The sequence below is a fragment of the Talpa europaea genome (genome assembly GCF_964194135.1).
Source record: "Talpa europaea genome assembly, chromosome: 12".
In the NCBI taxonomy this organism is placed as follows: domain Eukaryota; kingdom Metazoa; phylum Chordata; class Mammalia; order Eulipotyphla; family Talpidae; genus Talpa; species Talpa europaea.
The window spans coordinates 78,790,919-78,805,055 of NC_140079.1; the positions used below are offsets into that span (position 1 = coordinate 78,790,919).

Sequence of the window (14,137 nt, forward strand, 5' to 3'; positions counted from 1 at the left end):
CCACTTTGCCTATCACAACAGGGCCAAGCCCTCTGGTCTCCAGGGGAGGGGTTACTGTGTTCCATGGAAGGATCAGGGTGATATTTCATTTTATTTCTTTAAACCCGCACTCTGTCTCTTCCTCTCCCTCAGGTGACGGTATCAGTGAGTGCCATACAGAATTCTGTATTCACCAGCATCATGAAACAGTTGTGGTCTTGAGTTGATCTTGGCAGAGTAAAGGGACATGTCCTGGAGCCATTCCTGAATACCCTCCCCTTCTTTGTGACAACTCTCCCCGGTCCTGCTCCACCTCACCCCCTAAAAAAGAAAAAGGAAAAAAAAAAAAAAAAACTAAGGCACTTCACTTAGAGACTGGAGTCCTGCTTATAATCATGCATATAACCTTTCCTTTGATGGATCTGGCCAGAGGGGTGTTGGAGCCCAGCCCACCCACATACCAGACAAGCTCTTAGGGAGCAGAAGAAAAGCAGGAAGAATTTAAATGTTTAATTTTTTTAATTGACTTTTCTAGTTATTAAAAGTTGCTTGTTTCAGCAGTGATATTGTATAAAGAACATCTTGTAAAATATTTGTCATCTTGCTTTGGCACATGTACAGTACAATTTATATGATAACGTGTTTGCTTTACTTTGCCCCATCTTCTCCCTCGGGCCATTCTCCTTCAAGAAGTGGGGTTGGAGGCTCTTCGGGGCCAGCAGTGGGATTTGGTAGGGAAGAGGCGTCACCCTGCCTGCCCTGGTGGCTGTCTGCATCTCCTCCGTGTACAGCCGCCTCCCATCGCATTTCTGCATCAGCCTTGGGACTCCCAAGCACCTGCCTCTCGGGTGCCGGGGCAGGGAGGGGCTGGGGCAGGCGGGGGCGGAAGGAGGGACAGGAGGAGAAACTGAAAGCCCCGACCCACAAGGAGTCTAGCGCTAGTAGTTACATTTAGGCAAAACGTGTAGTCTTTGCCTTTTATGGCAGATTTTGATAAAAATACAAAACAGGGTTTAATTTTCTTTTCTATCAACTTTGAATTTGGAAATTTGAGCACCTGAGCTCTTACGTACCTATTTAAATTAAGGGAAAAGAAGTCCACCAAGGGGATTGCAACTCACAGACCTTGAGAATAAAGCCTCTTAATATTAAACTTCAAGGTGTGGTCCCTACTCTCCCCTGTCCTCTTCGCCCGAGGACAGGGAATTTGCGCCAGTGGTTGGTGGATAGGTGCACCGTCCCCTCCCCCACAGGTTTGGCGTTAGCACTGATAGGACAAGTTCATAATCCCGGCTGCTGACACCTCCCCTGCCTCTCATCCTAGAGCCAGTCTGTTCTTGTTAACAGTGAGAATCCTGTGTCCCCACTTCAGTGACACCTGAATTGTTTGTTGTTTTTTTTTTTTTAATTGTCTTTAAGGAGGAAGGGCCCCATTAAAGGGTAAACTTGTAATAAATTGGAATTTCAAATAAACATTATGTGTTTATAAAGAAGAAATAACTCTGGTGAATCTTTCTCAATGCTCTTGGTGGTGGGCAGTGATGTCCTGAGCACTGTTTCCACATCTACTCCTGAACCAGTTCTGTTGGGGGGGATGCTGACCAGCCAGGGATGCTGCAGGCCAACACTGCAGGGCTTCTTACAGGAGTGTTAGTGAGGCCTTGGATAATCGAAGCATCACCTTCAGGCCGCTCCTGGCCTGTCTTGTCTAAAACCCCCCAAAATTTCATTTGAAATGTCCAGGAACTAGGGGAAAGTACTTTTTAAGGCTCCGCTGTACAGATTTATATAATCCTAAACGTCAGACTTGAGAAAACTCCTGACACTTTTAAGAAAATTTCAAACATACACAAAAAAGTGAAAACTGCGATGCATTCCCATGTACGCTCAGCTTCAACAGTTCTGCCGCGTCATGTTTTATGTATGCTTTTTTTAATCTGGGAGTTTTTAATCAAGGCACGGGTTGTCGCTGCGTGGAGGCAGCCACTGGTAGGATCCCATTTGCTAAGAAATGAAACTGCCGGCTCCTTACCACTGGGGCCGTGGACAGCAGAAGGGGAAGCAGAAAGAATTGAGAAACCAAAGCCCTGGGTGAGGGCGCTGTCACTGACCTGCTTTGTGGGCCTGGTGCGCGAGGGCTTCAAGCCAGGCTACGCCGAGCATGCACATGGCGTTTTTCAGTCCTGCCGGGGAGGAAGTGGTTTGTCCCTAGGTCAAACTATTTGAGCAGACCTCAAGCTCCAGAGAAGGCAGCTGTGCTACCTCGCCCCTTCTACTGAGAAACCACGTCTCCTGCTTGCTGGGGAGCCAGTCTCCTTAGGATGTTCAGTGAGAAGCCAGGTAGGAAGAGAGGGTTGCCCTTCGGTCACCCTTACGTTATTACCCTTGCTCGTGGCCTTGAGGCCTTTGTACACCTCAGAGAGCCCTGCTGAGTATTGCGGCTGCCTCCTTCAGGGTTGGACTGAGCAGCTTCTGACTCCTTCCCACTTCCCCATCTGACCTCGGTCAAGAGCACCCCTGTGCTCTTGAGAAGTTCCTCTGGCCCCAGCCTGCCACCCACCACCTCAGACCATGTGGACAGGCCCAGCCCCTGGGGACACGCTGCTCCGAAGGTCCACATTGCCGCGTCACCAGGGCCAGTGAGGGGAGGGCTGGGCGCACAGTGCTCAGCAGGTGTTGCTTTCTCAGACAATTGTTGCTGAGTCTAAAATTTCTTTTGGGGGTGTGGGAACTTCTACTGTGGGAGGGGTTCTCTGGAAAAAAAACACTAGGTTGTAACACCTGCTGTCCCCCTGCTGACTGATAGAATCCACGGTACGGAAGTTACTGAAGCAGTGGGGACTACAGACTGAGCACTTCCCCGTCTTTAAAATGGGGAGGAGAGCAAGTGGAGGACCCCTGAAAGGTCTTCGGTGAATGTTTTCTTCCTCCAGGGTCTGGGGCTTTTCCATAGTGTCTTCTAGGCTGAGAAGCCCTCGCTGGCAAGCCGCTCCCTCCACCTGCTCTCCCTCCCAGGTTCTGGTCTATGTGAACCCTCCCCACCTCGAATGCAGGGCCCTGTTGAGGGCCATCTTAACTGCACTGTCTTTCCTCACCTCCTGCCTCCCGTCCCGGTTGTCCCAAAAGCCAGCCTTTTCCCTACCAGCTGGACACAGCCCGGCAACCCCTTCCCCCACCCACCTACTGGCTAGGAAAAGGGTGAACCGGGCCATCTTCCCATGGTGTTCACCTTCCCCTCCACACCTTGCTTGCCCTTCTCTTCCTCGGTCTCCAGATCGCTCTAGAACATTGATTTGTCTGGGCTGTCCACTGCCCTGGGGCAGGTCCTTAGTTCCAGCTCTGCTCTCTGTAAGCCTGGCCTGTCAGCCCAGCTCAGTGCTGCTTCTGCTCCTCCCCTTCCCAGCTTGGGCCACTGCCACCTTCAATAAGTTCATCTGTTTCTCACACAAGGATCCTTCTAGGGAGAGAGGTGATAGGGTCACTTGACTTCATTGCAAGGCCTGGGGGCACCGTGTGCCTACGGAGAAGAGAAGAGATGGGGAGCACACTCTGCTTGCAAGAAACTGCATAAGCAAAGGTGCAAGTGTTGCAAAACTCCACGGGGTGTGGGTACACTTCCTTGTGAGGGATCCTAAACCCCCTCAACTGCAGATGGAGTTACCTTCTGGGAATTTGACTCAACATACTCGACTTTCATCAGGTTTGTGAGGTTGGTGGTTGACGCAGGGCACAGAGCTCTGACCGGGGAGGCCCTGGGCTCGAGGTTCAGCCCCACTGCCGATAAATGAAGCCGTCGTCTGTGGGGCTTCCCCAGGGCTCTAAATGAGGTTGGCAGTGGGGCTGGACCCTCGGGACCACCTGGCTGTGACAATATCACTGCTGGGCGTGTGCATTATGCATCAGGAACAGTAAGCAAGGGACTTCTCAACTGGCTAGAGCCACCGTGCCCAAAGCAGAGAACAGCCTGGCCCTAGGTGTCTAACCACAAGTTGCTGGCCACACACTCCCTGGAGTGGACTGAGCCAGCATCTCCTATTTTCTACACAAGTGAGGAAAGCAGTCTAAGAAAGGGAAGGTTTACCTGCAGCCCCTAAACAGGCTAGAGGTGGGGGTGTCCTCCCAGGGAATCCCCTGTGAGCCCCCACAGGCATTCCTGTGGAAAGCAAGAACCACGGCTTCAGTTGCCAAAGGGAGCAAAGACAGGCCAGAGAAAAACACAGAATCTGGGACTCTTGCAAAACAGAGCTGCTCAGTGACTGGTGGGGAGCCAGAGAATGGGGCTGGGCGAGGGTACAAGCCTGGCATCTACACCCAGCTCTGCTCACCGGGAGGCTCCTGCAGGGCCCTTACCCTCCTACCGAGACTCCCTTCCCAGCCCAGACAGGACTCAGCAGTGCCACATGGGGGGTTTATTCCAGTCACAGCTTCCAGAGAAACGCAACAATAAATTACATCATTAAATAAACTCCCTGCTGGACCATGCACCCGCCTGCCCCCTCCTCCTCTCACATGCTCCCCCAAGACCCATGGGGAATCAGCCAGGCTCACTCCCTGCACTGGGCAATAGGGGAGTGAGCCTCACTGGCTTCTGACAAGGGTGGAAGGCGTCTCCCCACCCTGGTCGTCGGGCCCCCTCACACTCACTTGCCTGACCTTGACAGCTGGGCAGCTGCTAGTCAGCTGTCTCCTCAGGAGGGGGAGAGGTGAGGCGGGGCAACAGCCGCCCTGCACAGGCTTGTGTCCCTAGAGGTGTGTGGGGTTCTCTAGAGAGGGATCTGTCTTAGTCATGTGCAAGACCACAGTGGGGGCCTTATAGTGGCAGTGGGTGCCACGGCCATAGCCCCCAGGTGCCCGGTAGGCCTTTACCCGTGCCCGTCCTGCTGTCATCTTGCGGTGGCACAGGCTTTGCCAGGTCTGGAAAGTCTTGGAGCTCCACACCCAGACGCCACTGGTGATGCCCACCACCAGCGACATGAAGATTTTGAGCATAAACACAGCCACAGTGGGCACCGAGCCCCCTTGCAGTGAGCAGTCCCTCCGCCCCCCTGGCACGCTGGCTGCTGTGCACGGCTGCTCTGTGGCCCGAAGGCGCCAGAAGTCCATGTTGAGGCGTTCATAGACGTAGCAAACAATGACACAGGTGGCAGGCACAGTGTAGAGGATGGAGAAGACCCCGATCTTGACCATGAGCTTCTCCAGCTTCTCTGTGTTGGTGCCGCCTGTCTTCATGATCTTGCGGATATGAAAGAGGGCCACAAAGCCAGTCAGGAGGAAGCTGGTGCCCAGCACCAGGTAGCAGGAGAGGGGCACCAGCACGAAGCCCGTGAGCGCAGCTGCATCCATGCTGGCTACGTAGCAGAGCCCAGTCAGCTCATCCCCCGCCACCTTGCGCAGGGTCAGGATGATGATGGTCTTGAGGGCTGGCAGCCCCCACGCGGCCAGGTGGAAGTAGCTGCCATGGGCCTCAATGGCCTCGTGGCCCCATTTCTTGCCCGCGGCCAGGAACCAGGTGAGTGTCAGGACCACCCACCAGAGCGAACTAGCCATGCCGAAGTAGTAGAGCAGCAGGAAGACCAGGGTGCAGCCCGTGTTCTCCAGGCCCTCCTGGATCACATAGAGCGTGCCAGCCTCCTGGTCGCAGGCCACGCTCTGGGCCCCAGCCACCGCGCGGATGAGGAAGGCCAGCGAGTAGACGTTGTAGCACATGGACAAGAAGATGATGGGGCGCTCGGGGTACTGGAAACGGTGAGGCTCCAGCAGGAAGGTGAGCACAGTGAAGGCCGTGGAGAAGAAGCACAGCGCTGACCACACAGCCATCCAGATGAGCGCGAAGTCCTTGTCGCGCCGGGACCAGAACACCTCGACGCCGGGGCCGCAGCGCGGCGCGCACGAGCGACTCTTCTCCACGTACTGGAACTTCTCGGGGTTCTCGCAGGTGCCCCCCGCCGCCGGGCCCAGGGCTGCGTCCCCGGGGGGCCTCGCGGGCCGCGGCGCCACGGGCAACATGCCCAGGCCCTTGTGGGGCTCGGCGGGGCCGACCGTGGCGTTCTCGGGGGCCTCCATGCAGAGGGCGTGCGGGTCGTTGCGCGTGGGCAGCCGGGCGCAGTCCAGCGAGTCCGGCCACCCGAAGTTGAACTGCTCCATGATGGGCGCGCAGCGCAGGCGCGCCTGCTCGCACATGGGCCGGCAGGCGGGGATGGGCGTCGAGACCTGGTCGGTGCACATGGGCGCGTAGAGCGAGCACAGGAAGAAGCGCAGGTGGCTGTGGCAGCCGTACTGCACCAGCGGCGCGAACTCGGCCAGCTCGGCGGCCGCCTCGCCCTGCGACGCGTGGCCCAGGATGTTGGGCATGCGGGTCAGGTTGTAGCCGATGCCGCGGCACATGGGGATCTCCACCGCCTGGCACGGCGCCGGCCCGCGCCCGCGCTCGGGGTCGAAGCGGCCGATCTCCAGCGCCGCGCCGCCCGCCGCCAGCAGCTGCCACAGCAGCAGCGCCCCGCGCAGCGGCCGCACGGCCATCCCGGGCGGCCCCGGCCAGGGCAGAGGGCGGCCCCGGCTCACTCCGGCCGCGCGGTCCCGCGCCCGGGCGCCTGCCCGCCACGTCGCGGGGCGCGAGCCATCGCCGAGCCGCCCGCCGGCGGCCGGGCGCCCTGGGCAGCGCGCCGGCAGGTCGCCCGAGGGGCAGGAGGCGCCGAGCCCGCCGAGTCGCCACCGCCGCAGCCGCTCCAGCGGCCGCTGAGCCAGAGCCGGCGCCGCCTCCCGGGGCCGCCGCTACTAGCCTCGGGGCGGGGCTCCGGGAGGCCACGCCCAGGGGCGGGGCCCGCGCCCGACACGCCTCCCGCCCGGCTTTAAAGGAGCCGCGTCCTGAAGCCGCGCTGGGACGCCACCCGCGCGTGGAGGTGCGACCGTCGGCCCGCGCGCGCTCCTTCTGCCCCCAACCCTGCTGCGCATCCTGGCCTCGCCAAACGGGAAGGTTGCCCCCGAGCACCCCATGCTGGGGCTCTGCTTTTTAGCCCGCGGGGAGGGAGACCGCTTTTAAAGCTTCCATGCGGGAGGAGCCTCCCTCGGCCTGATACTCAGCAACAGAGGTCAGGGGCAGCCTCTACCTGTCACTCGTTGGGTGTGATTCTGGCTGTTTCGTTTACCGTCAAACAGGCTGACGAGCTTGTGAAAATGAACGATTTGTTGTGCACGTGCTGCTTATCAGTCACACCACACACGTGCATCCTCTCTGTCCATCAGGAATGGTGCCTCTCCCTTTCCCTGGTGGGGAAACGGAGGCGCAGAGAGTAGTACATATCCAAGACAGAGCTATGAAGCGTTGCATTTGTGAGGGTCTGACTCCAGACCCCATATTCCTTGCAAAGGGCGCTTGTGCGCCACTGTATCAGCCCCCAGGCCCTGCTAGCTAGGGCTCACCCTCCACACCTCTCCCCACCTCTCCACTGAGCTCCCTTGGCACAGGGCTTCGTGCCCCAAGAATTCCTCTCAAGCTGGGAATCCACAGCTCTCTGGAGCTGCTCACACCAACACCACCCTCCTGCCAGGGCCCCAGAGAGCCCCTGCCTGCAGAACTGAGGGCCTGAGTACAGTGATATCCCATGGAGCTTTTCAGGAGTTCACCTCATACCCTCGCACCATGCTGTCAGGCTGAAGCTGGATTATTACGATTATTACCCTCCATGGAAATCTGTGCCCATTTTACAGATGAGACATTGGGGCTCAGAAAACTCCAGATACTTGCCCAGGTTTACACAGCAAGGGATAAGGGCTGACATTCAGTTTCTTCTACCATAGGAAGCTGCCTGTCTCACCAGAGGAAGGACACTGCCCAGCTCAGCCAAAACTAGCCTGTGGTAGAGCATGTGTATGTGTGCATGCGTGTGTGTGTGCATGCGAGGGGCTGGGGAGGGTCAGGAAGGAAGGAGTTGTGGCACCCTGAGATGGGTACTCATGCCCTTGGAGTATGCTGGAGCTGATAAGGGGGACAGCTGGCTATGGGTGTGCATGCAGCCTCTGGCACTCCAAGAAGCCCTGACCCCCTGGGCTTTGGTGTCGAGGCAGCGAGTCCTGTGCCCCACACATGACACACACCTGGTCCGTGTGAGCTGAGGGGGCTGGGATGGCAAGTGCCTGGCTTTCCAAGGAGGTAGCACAGGAGTAGGGCACCTTCGGGTAAAGGTCCTGGCTTTGACAGATGGTTCCAAAATGCCAGCGGCTGCTTCCTCTTACCCATGGCGAAGCTCATGCCCCTGGGAATGGAAGCAGAAGCCCTTTTTGTGCAAAGCCCCCCACTCTACTCACCTCTTTATTTCCTGAAAAGGCTGATCAGCCACACCCTTATTCTTTGGAGATACCAGGTCTCCAAGCTCCCTAGCCTTCTCTTCTGCTCCTGGCCTCCTCTTCTGCTCTGGCAGATGAGCCGCCAGGACTACTCCCCACTATCCTGGCAGGAGGCTCTGCTCTGTGGGCCCAGAGTTCTTGCCCCCCTGTTTCCCAACTGAGCACTCACATTGTTAGCCATTTGTCTGTTCCCTCCCTGGGGACCTGAGGTGGGTGAGCTGGGGACATCACTACCAGTAGGCATCAAGGTTAAGGAGATCACTTGATGTCTCTGTAACTTGTTCCAAGTGAGCAGAGGTGCATGGATGCCAATGGAGGACAGGAGGTGGAGGGAGGCTCCCAGGCTGCCCCCTCTCCAGGCAGCCAGATTGAGAGGCTCAGGCTGTGCAGGCTTCCCACTGCTAGGATGGATGGGCCTAGGAACCAGGATTTTTTTGCCCCTGCCTCCGCAGCCAGGATGGGAAGAACTGGGGGCCTTCCTCTGGCAGCCACAGTGGGGCTGCTGCCCTAGGAGCCCAGGATGCCAGGCCTGTCACCTTGGCAACAGCTGCTCCTGGGAAGCCAAAGTTGGGGGGTATGGAGCAGCCCCTCCCCCATGCAGATGCTGCCTGGGAGAGAAGAGGCCTCTTGGGCCGCCTGCCCACCCACCGGGCTTTGTCACTCGATCCCCCTCTTTACAAAGGCGGAACAATACCGGAGGCCTCACTGAAAGGGAGACTATGAGGAGGACCGGAGGGGGTTGGAGGAGGAGATTACCATCAATGCCACACACACCCCCCTTCCTGCTCCACTGGGCAGAGGGGTCTGAGATGGGTGAGCTGGGAACAGAACCCCTCTCAACAACTCCTCCCAGGGGGGAGTCCTCCTTCCTGGAGCCGTGGCGGTGGACAAGTTGTCCTGTACGAGTGGGAAGGGACACCTCCTGACCTGTGTCACTCACCACCCTCTCGTCTCCTCCGTCCCCACACTCCCAGAGGCCTTTCTTACAACGTCCTCCCTGATGATAGCCACTACTCACCCCACCAGACGGGCTGCCCCTCAAAACTGGCCCTGTCCCTCCTGCCCTCACCTCCAGTATGACCCCTCTTGGGGTCCCCGGGCCCACCTCTGTGCCTGTCCCTGCACAAGCGTGGGAGCTTCTGGAGGTCAGGGGACAGACAGGCTGCGCTCCTCCGAGTGTGCCCAGTGCTGGCTGGAGGAGGCGCCTGTAAATGTTTGTTGAATGAAAAGAGTGTCCTGAGGAGGGAGTCATAGAGCCTTCTGGAAGAAGCTGAATGCAAGTGGGGCCTGGGGTTGGGGTATTGATTGGACACTGGGGGACTGAGGTGTCTGGGAAGACAGGAACCAGAAGGAAGACAGTCCTCAGGAGGGGTGTGGTGGTGATGGGGACCCAGAAGGTGCACCGACACACCTACTTTTGGCAGGGCAGGTGTGGAGGGACCCTGCCGCCTGGCAGGTAAGCAGTGGCTTGTGGGCTCTGTGTGTGTGTGTGGGGGGGGGGGTGGGAGTGGGGGAGTATGAAGTGCGTTCAGTGTGTGTGAACACAGAAAGCCATGCAGGGGCCTGGTTACTCCTGCGTGTGTGCACATGTGCCCCTGTGTCAGGCAGGGCTTGGTGAGCCCCGTGGTGGGGCTCAAGGCCTGGGCTCACATCCCCACAGCTTGGTTCTGACTTCGTTTCCCTTGACGGGCACATCACAGGCTGGACTAGACTGTTTCATGCTGTGAAAGAAAAGTATTTCCAAAATTGCTTATTAGGGTTTTTGCAACTGTCACAACTAATTCAACATTAGAAATGAGCATAATCATTTCCCCTCTCCTTATGATCCTAGCTCTCGGGGCATCCATATTAAAAGCTCAGGTATCTCTTTTCATGCTTTTTTTCTAGACTTTACAAACACATACACAGGTAACGTATGTCTTTTGTTAAAAGATAATCAATATAGCACCTTTTACATCTCAAAATTGATCAAGGTAGGCGATAAAAATCAGTGCAGTGAGTGATAGAATCTATATGATGGATGTTCAGGTGTTGACTATAAATTTTGATTATATTTTCAAAATAAAGTATTTGGAAAATAGTTCTCATGAATGTCTTTCCATGTGAACACACAGGTCCTAATTGTTCTTTGAAATATCACTCTTCAAGTTTACAATATGGATTTATTATAAATTATTCAGCTAGTACCCTGTGGAGAGACATTTAGGTGGTATCTGTTAGGACTTACATCCCCCCTGAAGATCCATGGGTATTTGGCTCCATGTTTGGGATCTCAGACTGTGGTTTGAGGAGGTGTGGGGGTGAAAGAATTCACCAGAGACAGAGTGGAGAACAGAAAAGTTGGATTTATTGATTACCCTGCAAGGGAGCAAGGGCTGAAATGGGGGATGTCAGCATGGGAAAGACTTGAGGTTTTCTTTTATATATATATTTTTTTTCTGCGCACTTTCTGACTTGGGCCGCTGTTTTGTACCAGTTACTTGCTGGGGCTGGCCTTTGCGTCCTGGCCCTGCTTCAGTATTCCTGGAGCTGGGCTGTTTTTTCAGGTCAGTTCCCATGGCAGCCTTATCGATTCCCTTATCTATTCAAGACTCCCAACCTTGGCTGCTGGGCAAGGAGTGGGGGCTTGCTTTTAAACCTTATTAAATGCTACTCTGCTACCCTGACAGTCCATAGGCCAAATCTGACCTAAATCCTGCCTGATTTTGTAAATAAAGTTTTATTGAAACACAGACATGTTCATTCGTTACCATAGCATCTCCAGCTACCAGGCAGATCTGAGCAGTGGTGACAGAGACCCTGTGGTCGTTTACATGATTTATAAATCATGGTGTTTTATATTACCCCTGAGTATATTTATGGTTTTGTTTCTATAGCACCTAAATCAGAGATCTTGGGTTGCTGGGTCAATGGACACTTGATATTTTTTACAGCAGTACAGTATTGGGATACATTATTGATGTACAATAAGCCTGCATGTATTTAAAATGTACATTCAACTAGTTTTGACATATGTATATGCTTGTGAAATCTCACATTATCCAGATAATGAATATCTTTTAGGTAAAATGCAAGTATCTTAGTGGGAAATAGCACTTTAAAATGTTAATAACTGGTATCTATATAACTGGCATATTTAATAACTGGTCAATATAGTTCAAATGAGCTTAGTAATAATTATAATTTATTTCTCATTTAATCCTCATAATATCTTATGAGATGGTTATTGTTTATTCGAATTTTCAGTTGAGGACATAGGCTTTGAGTGACTTTAAGCAACTAAGGGCAAGAGATAGGACCAGAATTTTTTAAAAAATATATTCTTCTACCAAACTTTTCTTGTACCTTCTCTTTACTCCCCAGGAGACCACTTAATTAATGTTGCTGTTGCTTAATGTGCATTTAGTTACCATGTTTGTGTGATTTTTATGGGAATTTTGGGGAGCAAACATTAATGGGGAATTTTGGAATGTACTTATTCTGCACCTGGTCCTGCCTCTTTTATGTCCTCCTGTAGAACACAGCACAGACTTATGTCCCCCCTTGGGAATGGAAGACACACAAAATGAGTAAGACAGGGCACCTACCCTCTGGCTGCTCATGGTCAGCCGAAGTGGCAGAACAGACCACCATAGTGTCAGCAGGTGTCTGTGATTTGAGAAGTTGAGGGCGGGTGTCAGACAAGGAGATGTAAGAGTGGTGTCAAAATAGGATGAGCCACGTAGAAGAGAGAGAAGGGTAGTCTAGATGGAGGGAACAGTCTATGTAAAACTTTGGAGAGAAAATGGGAACAACCTGGGCCAGAGGCCAGAGTGAAGGATTCCCCCATCCCTCCACACCCCCACCCCTCACCCCCCCGCAAGGGGGAGCCATAGGCAGTTTTAAGAGCAGGAGAGATTTATACCATCCTGCAGAGCATTGTGGAAGGCCAAGGAGAAGTGTGGGCTCTGCCAGGGACAGGCAGGGATTGGAAGAGGTGACAAGTGTGAGTTCTGGAGAGGGAGGTGCTTTCAGCAAAGAGGGAGGGAGGGCATCTGAGGTGGAGGGGCAGCAGAGCTGACACTCCAGGCCCTTTCAGTGGAGGACTGGTGAGCTCCCGGGAAGGGGTGTGGCATCTGTGTTTGCTGGGGCAAAGGGACATCCCGTCTCCAGGGAGCCCCCATCCTGTGTCCAGCCCTAGCCCTGCTGGGGCCGCCCTGCAGCCCAGGACAGGCCCCGAGGCGCCTGCCACTGTTGAAAGCCGCTTTTGTGCAGCAGCTCAAGCTCCTGTTTCGTTGACGTTGGAACCTGCTGCTTATTTATCCAACTCGAAGGGAAACTCAGCAGCAGCCGAGAGGAAAAAAATAACCTCAGCTGCCGCTGAGCAAGGAGGAAAGAGGCCCCTGCTTGGCCCCTGCCTGGCCCTCTGCATCCTCGTCACCCTACCTAGCCCAGTGAAAGGCCTCTGAGCGAGACTCCCAGGTTCTCGGAACAGTTGTGGGCGTCACACTATCCACTGAGAGGGTGGCCTGGCTGGCCTGGCTGAGCCTGGGGACCTGACCCCCCCACCCCCCCGCCCCTGCCTGTCAGCATGTCTGAGATCTCCTTCCTCTCTCCCACAGGGCTCACAGGAGCGCCACTGGCAGAGGCCGTGTCCATTGGTCTCGGCCACCCCCAGTCTTTGCGGCGGTTCTGGCCTGTCCTGGGTGTGCTGTGGGGACAGGCAAGGGGGAGTTTATCTTGGTCTTTTCTGTTGTTGCACCACAGGGAAAACCTCCAGTGTATCCGAGTGGCTCAGGACCTGGGAGGAGAAGTCACACGACAGTTCAGAACACAGAGCTCTGCGTTCAGCTTGTGGGTTCAATCTTTTTTTTTTTTTTAAATAAGATTTATTTAATTATTTATACAAGCACTGGGTACAGTCAGAAGCACGGGAGGGTGAGAGAATTCACCAGAGCCAGAGCAGGGAGCAGAGCAGACAGAAGGACCGAAGTACACTGCTGAGGGGAGCAGCGGGCGGCAGGAGAGGTCTGCGCGCCATGTGGGACCCTCGCAGGTGGCTGGGGATTGAACCAGTGCTGCAGAGGCTGCGGGCAGCTTTGCAGCCCAGCGCTCAACCGCTGTGCCACCAGGAGAGGCCCTGTGGGTTCAATCTTGCCCTGCCGCCCTCATCCGAGATGGTCCCGGGGACCGCTGGGTTGGTCCTCTCACCAGCTGAAGGAACACCACTGAGGCCCGTCTTCAGGGCTTCGGAGAGCTTGACAATCTGTTCAAAGCTGGTCCAGGATGCCCCTAATTGCAAGGTCACATTTCCTCACTCCCAAACTCCCTGCCCTGTCTCCTCACCTCTCACACCTTCATTCAGGGTCGCCAGGACTGGGGGTAAGCCGCCTCCTCCAGTTATCACGGGAGCCCTGTTGTCCAGGCTGTGCTTTCACTTCCGTGCTCCTTCGGCACGTGTGCCTTCTGGGCCTTCCTTTTTTCAAAATAAAGATTGAAAAATTGTTTTATGACTATATTAACATAGAGATGGATGTAGTGATGTTATATACAAAAACTCTTTTTCACTGAAAAGCTTATTTTTTCTTCTGAAGAGAGAAAGCATCTTGCTGGCCCCTGCAGAGTGACAGGCCTGGTGCCCCACTCGGCCTGATGTTGTCCCTGCTGGTCATCTGGCCCAGTTTCCTGTCTGCACAGCCATGTGCTTCCCTGGGATGGGCAGACACACTGACAGGGGCTTGTCTTTCTTCTTCTCTTTCCTGGAATTCCCTTCCTTCTTCGTCGCATGGGAGAGCCTCAGCAACCTCCGCAGGTCTCTGCAGATGGCAGCCCTCCA

At 55.0% G+C, this 14,137-nt stretch overlaps 2 protein-coding genes across 2 annotated transcripts in view; one reads left to right on the forward strand and one right to left on the reverse strand.

The window, feature by feature from the left end:
• The window catches only part of BAZ1B (bromodomain adjacent to zinc finger domain 1B), a gene marked incomplete at its 5' end in the record, with an annotated part of 70,085 nt that extends 69,627 nt beyond the window's left edge, over nucleotides 1-458 (forward strand). Inside the window, one exon of the mRNA XM_084250488.1 lies at nucleotides 133-458. The remainder of the gene's footprint in view (nucleotides 1-132) is intronic.
• A 4,264-nt stretch (nucleotides 459-4,722) lies between these two features.
• Nucleotides 4,723-6,498, reverse strand: FZD9 (frizzled class receptor 9; the record flags this gene model as incomplete). The annotated part of the gene is made up of 1 exon (XM_084250880.1): nucleotides 4,723-6,498. The coding sequence occupies one exon, from the start codon at nucleotides 6,496-6,498 to the stop codon at nucleotides 4,723-4,725; it is 1,776 nt and encodes a 591-aa protein (XP_084107006.1).
• Nucleotides 6,499-14,137: the final 7,639 nt, after the last annotated feature.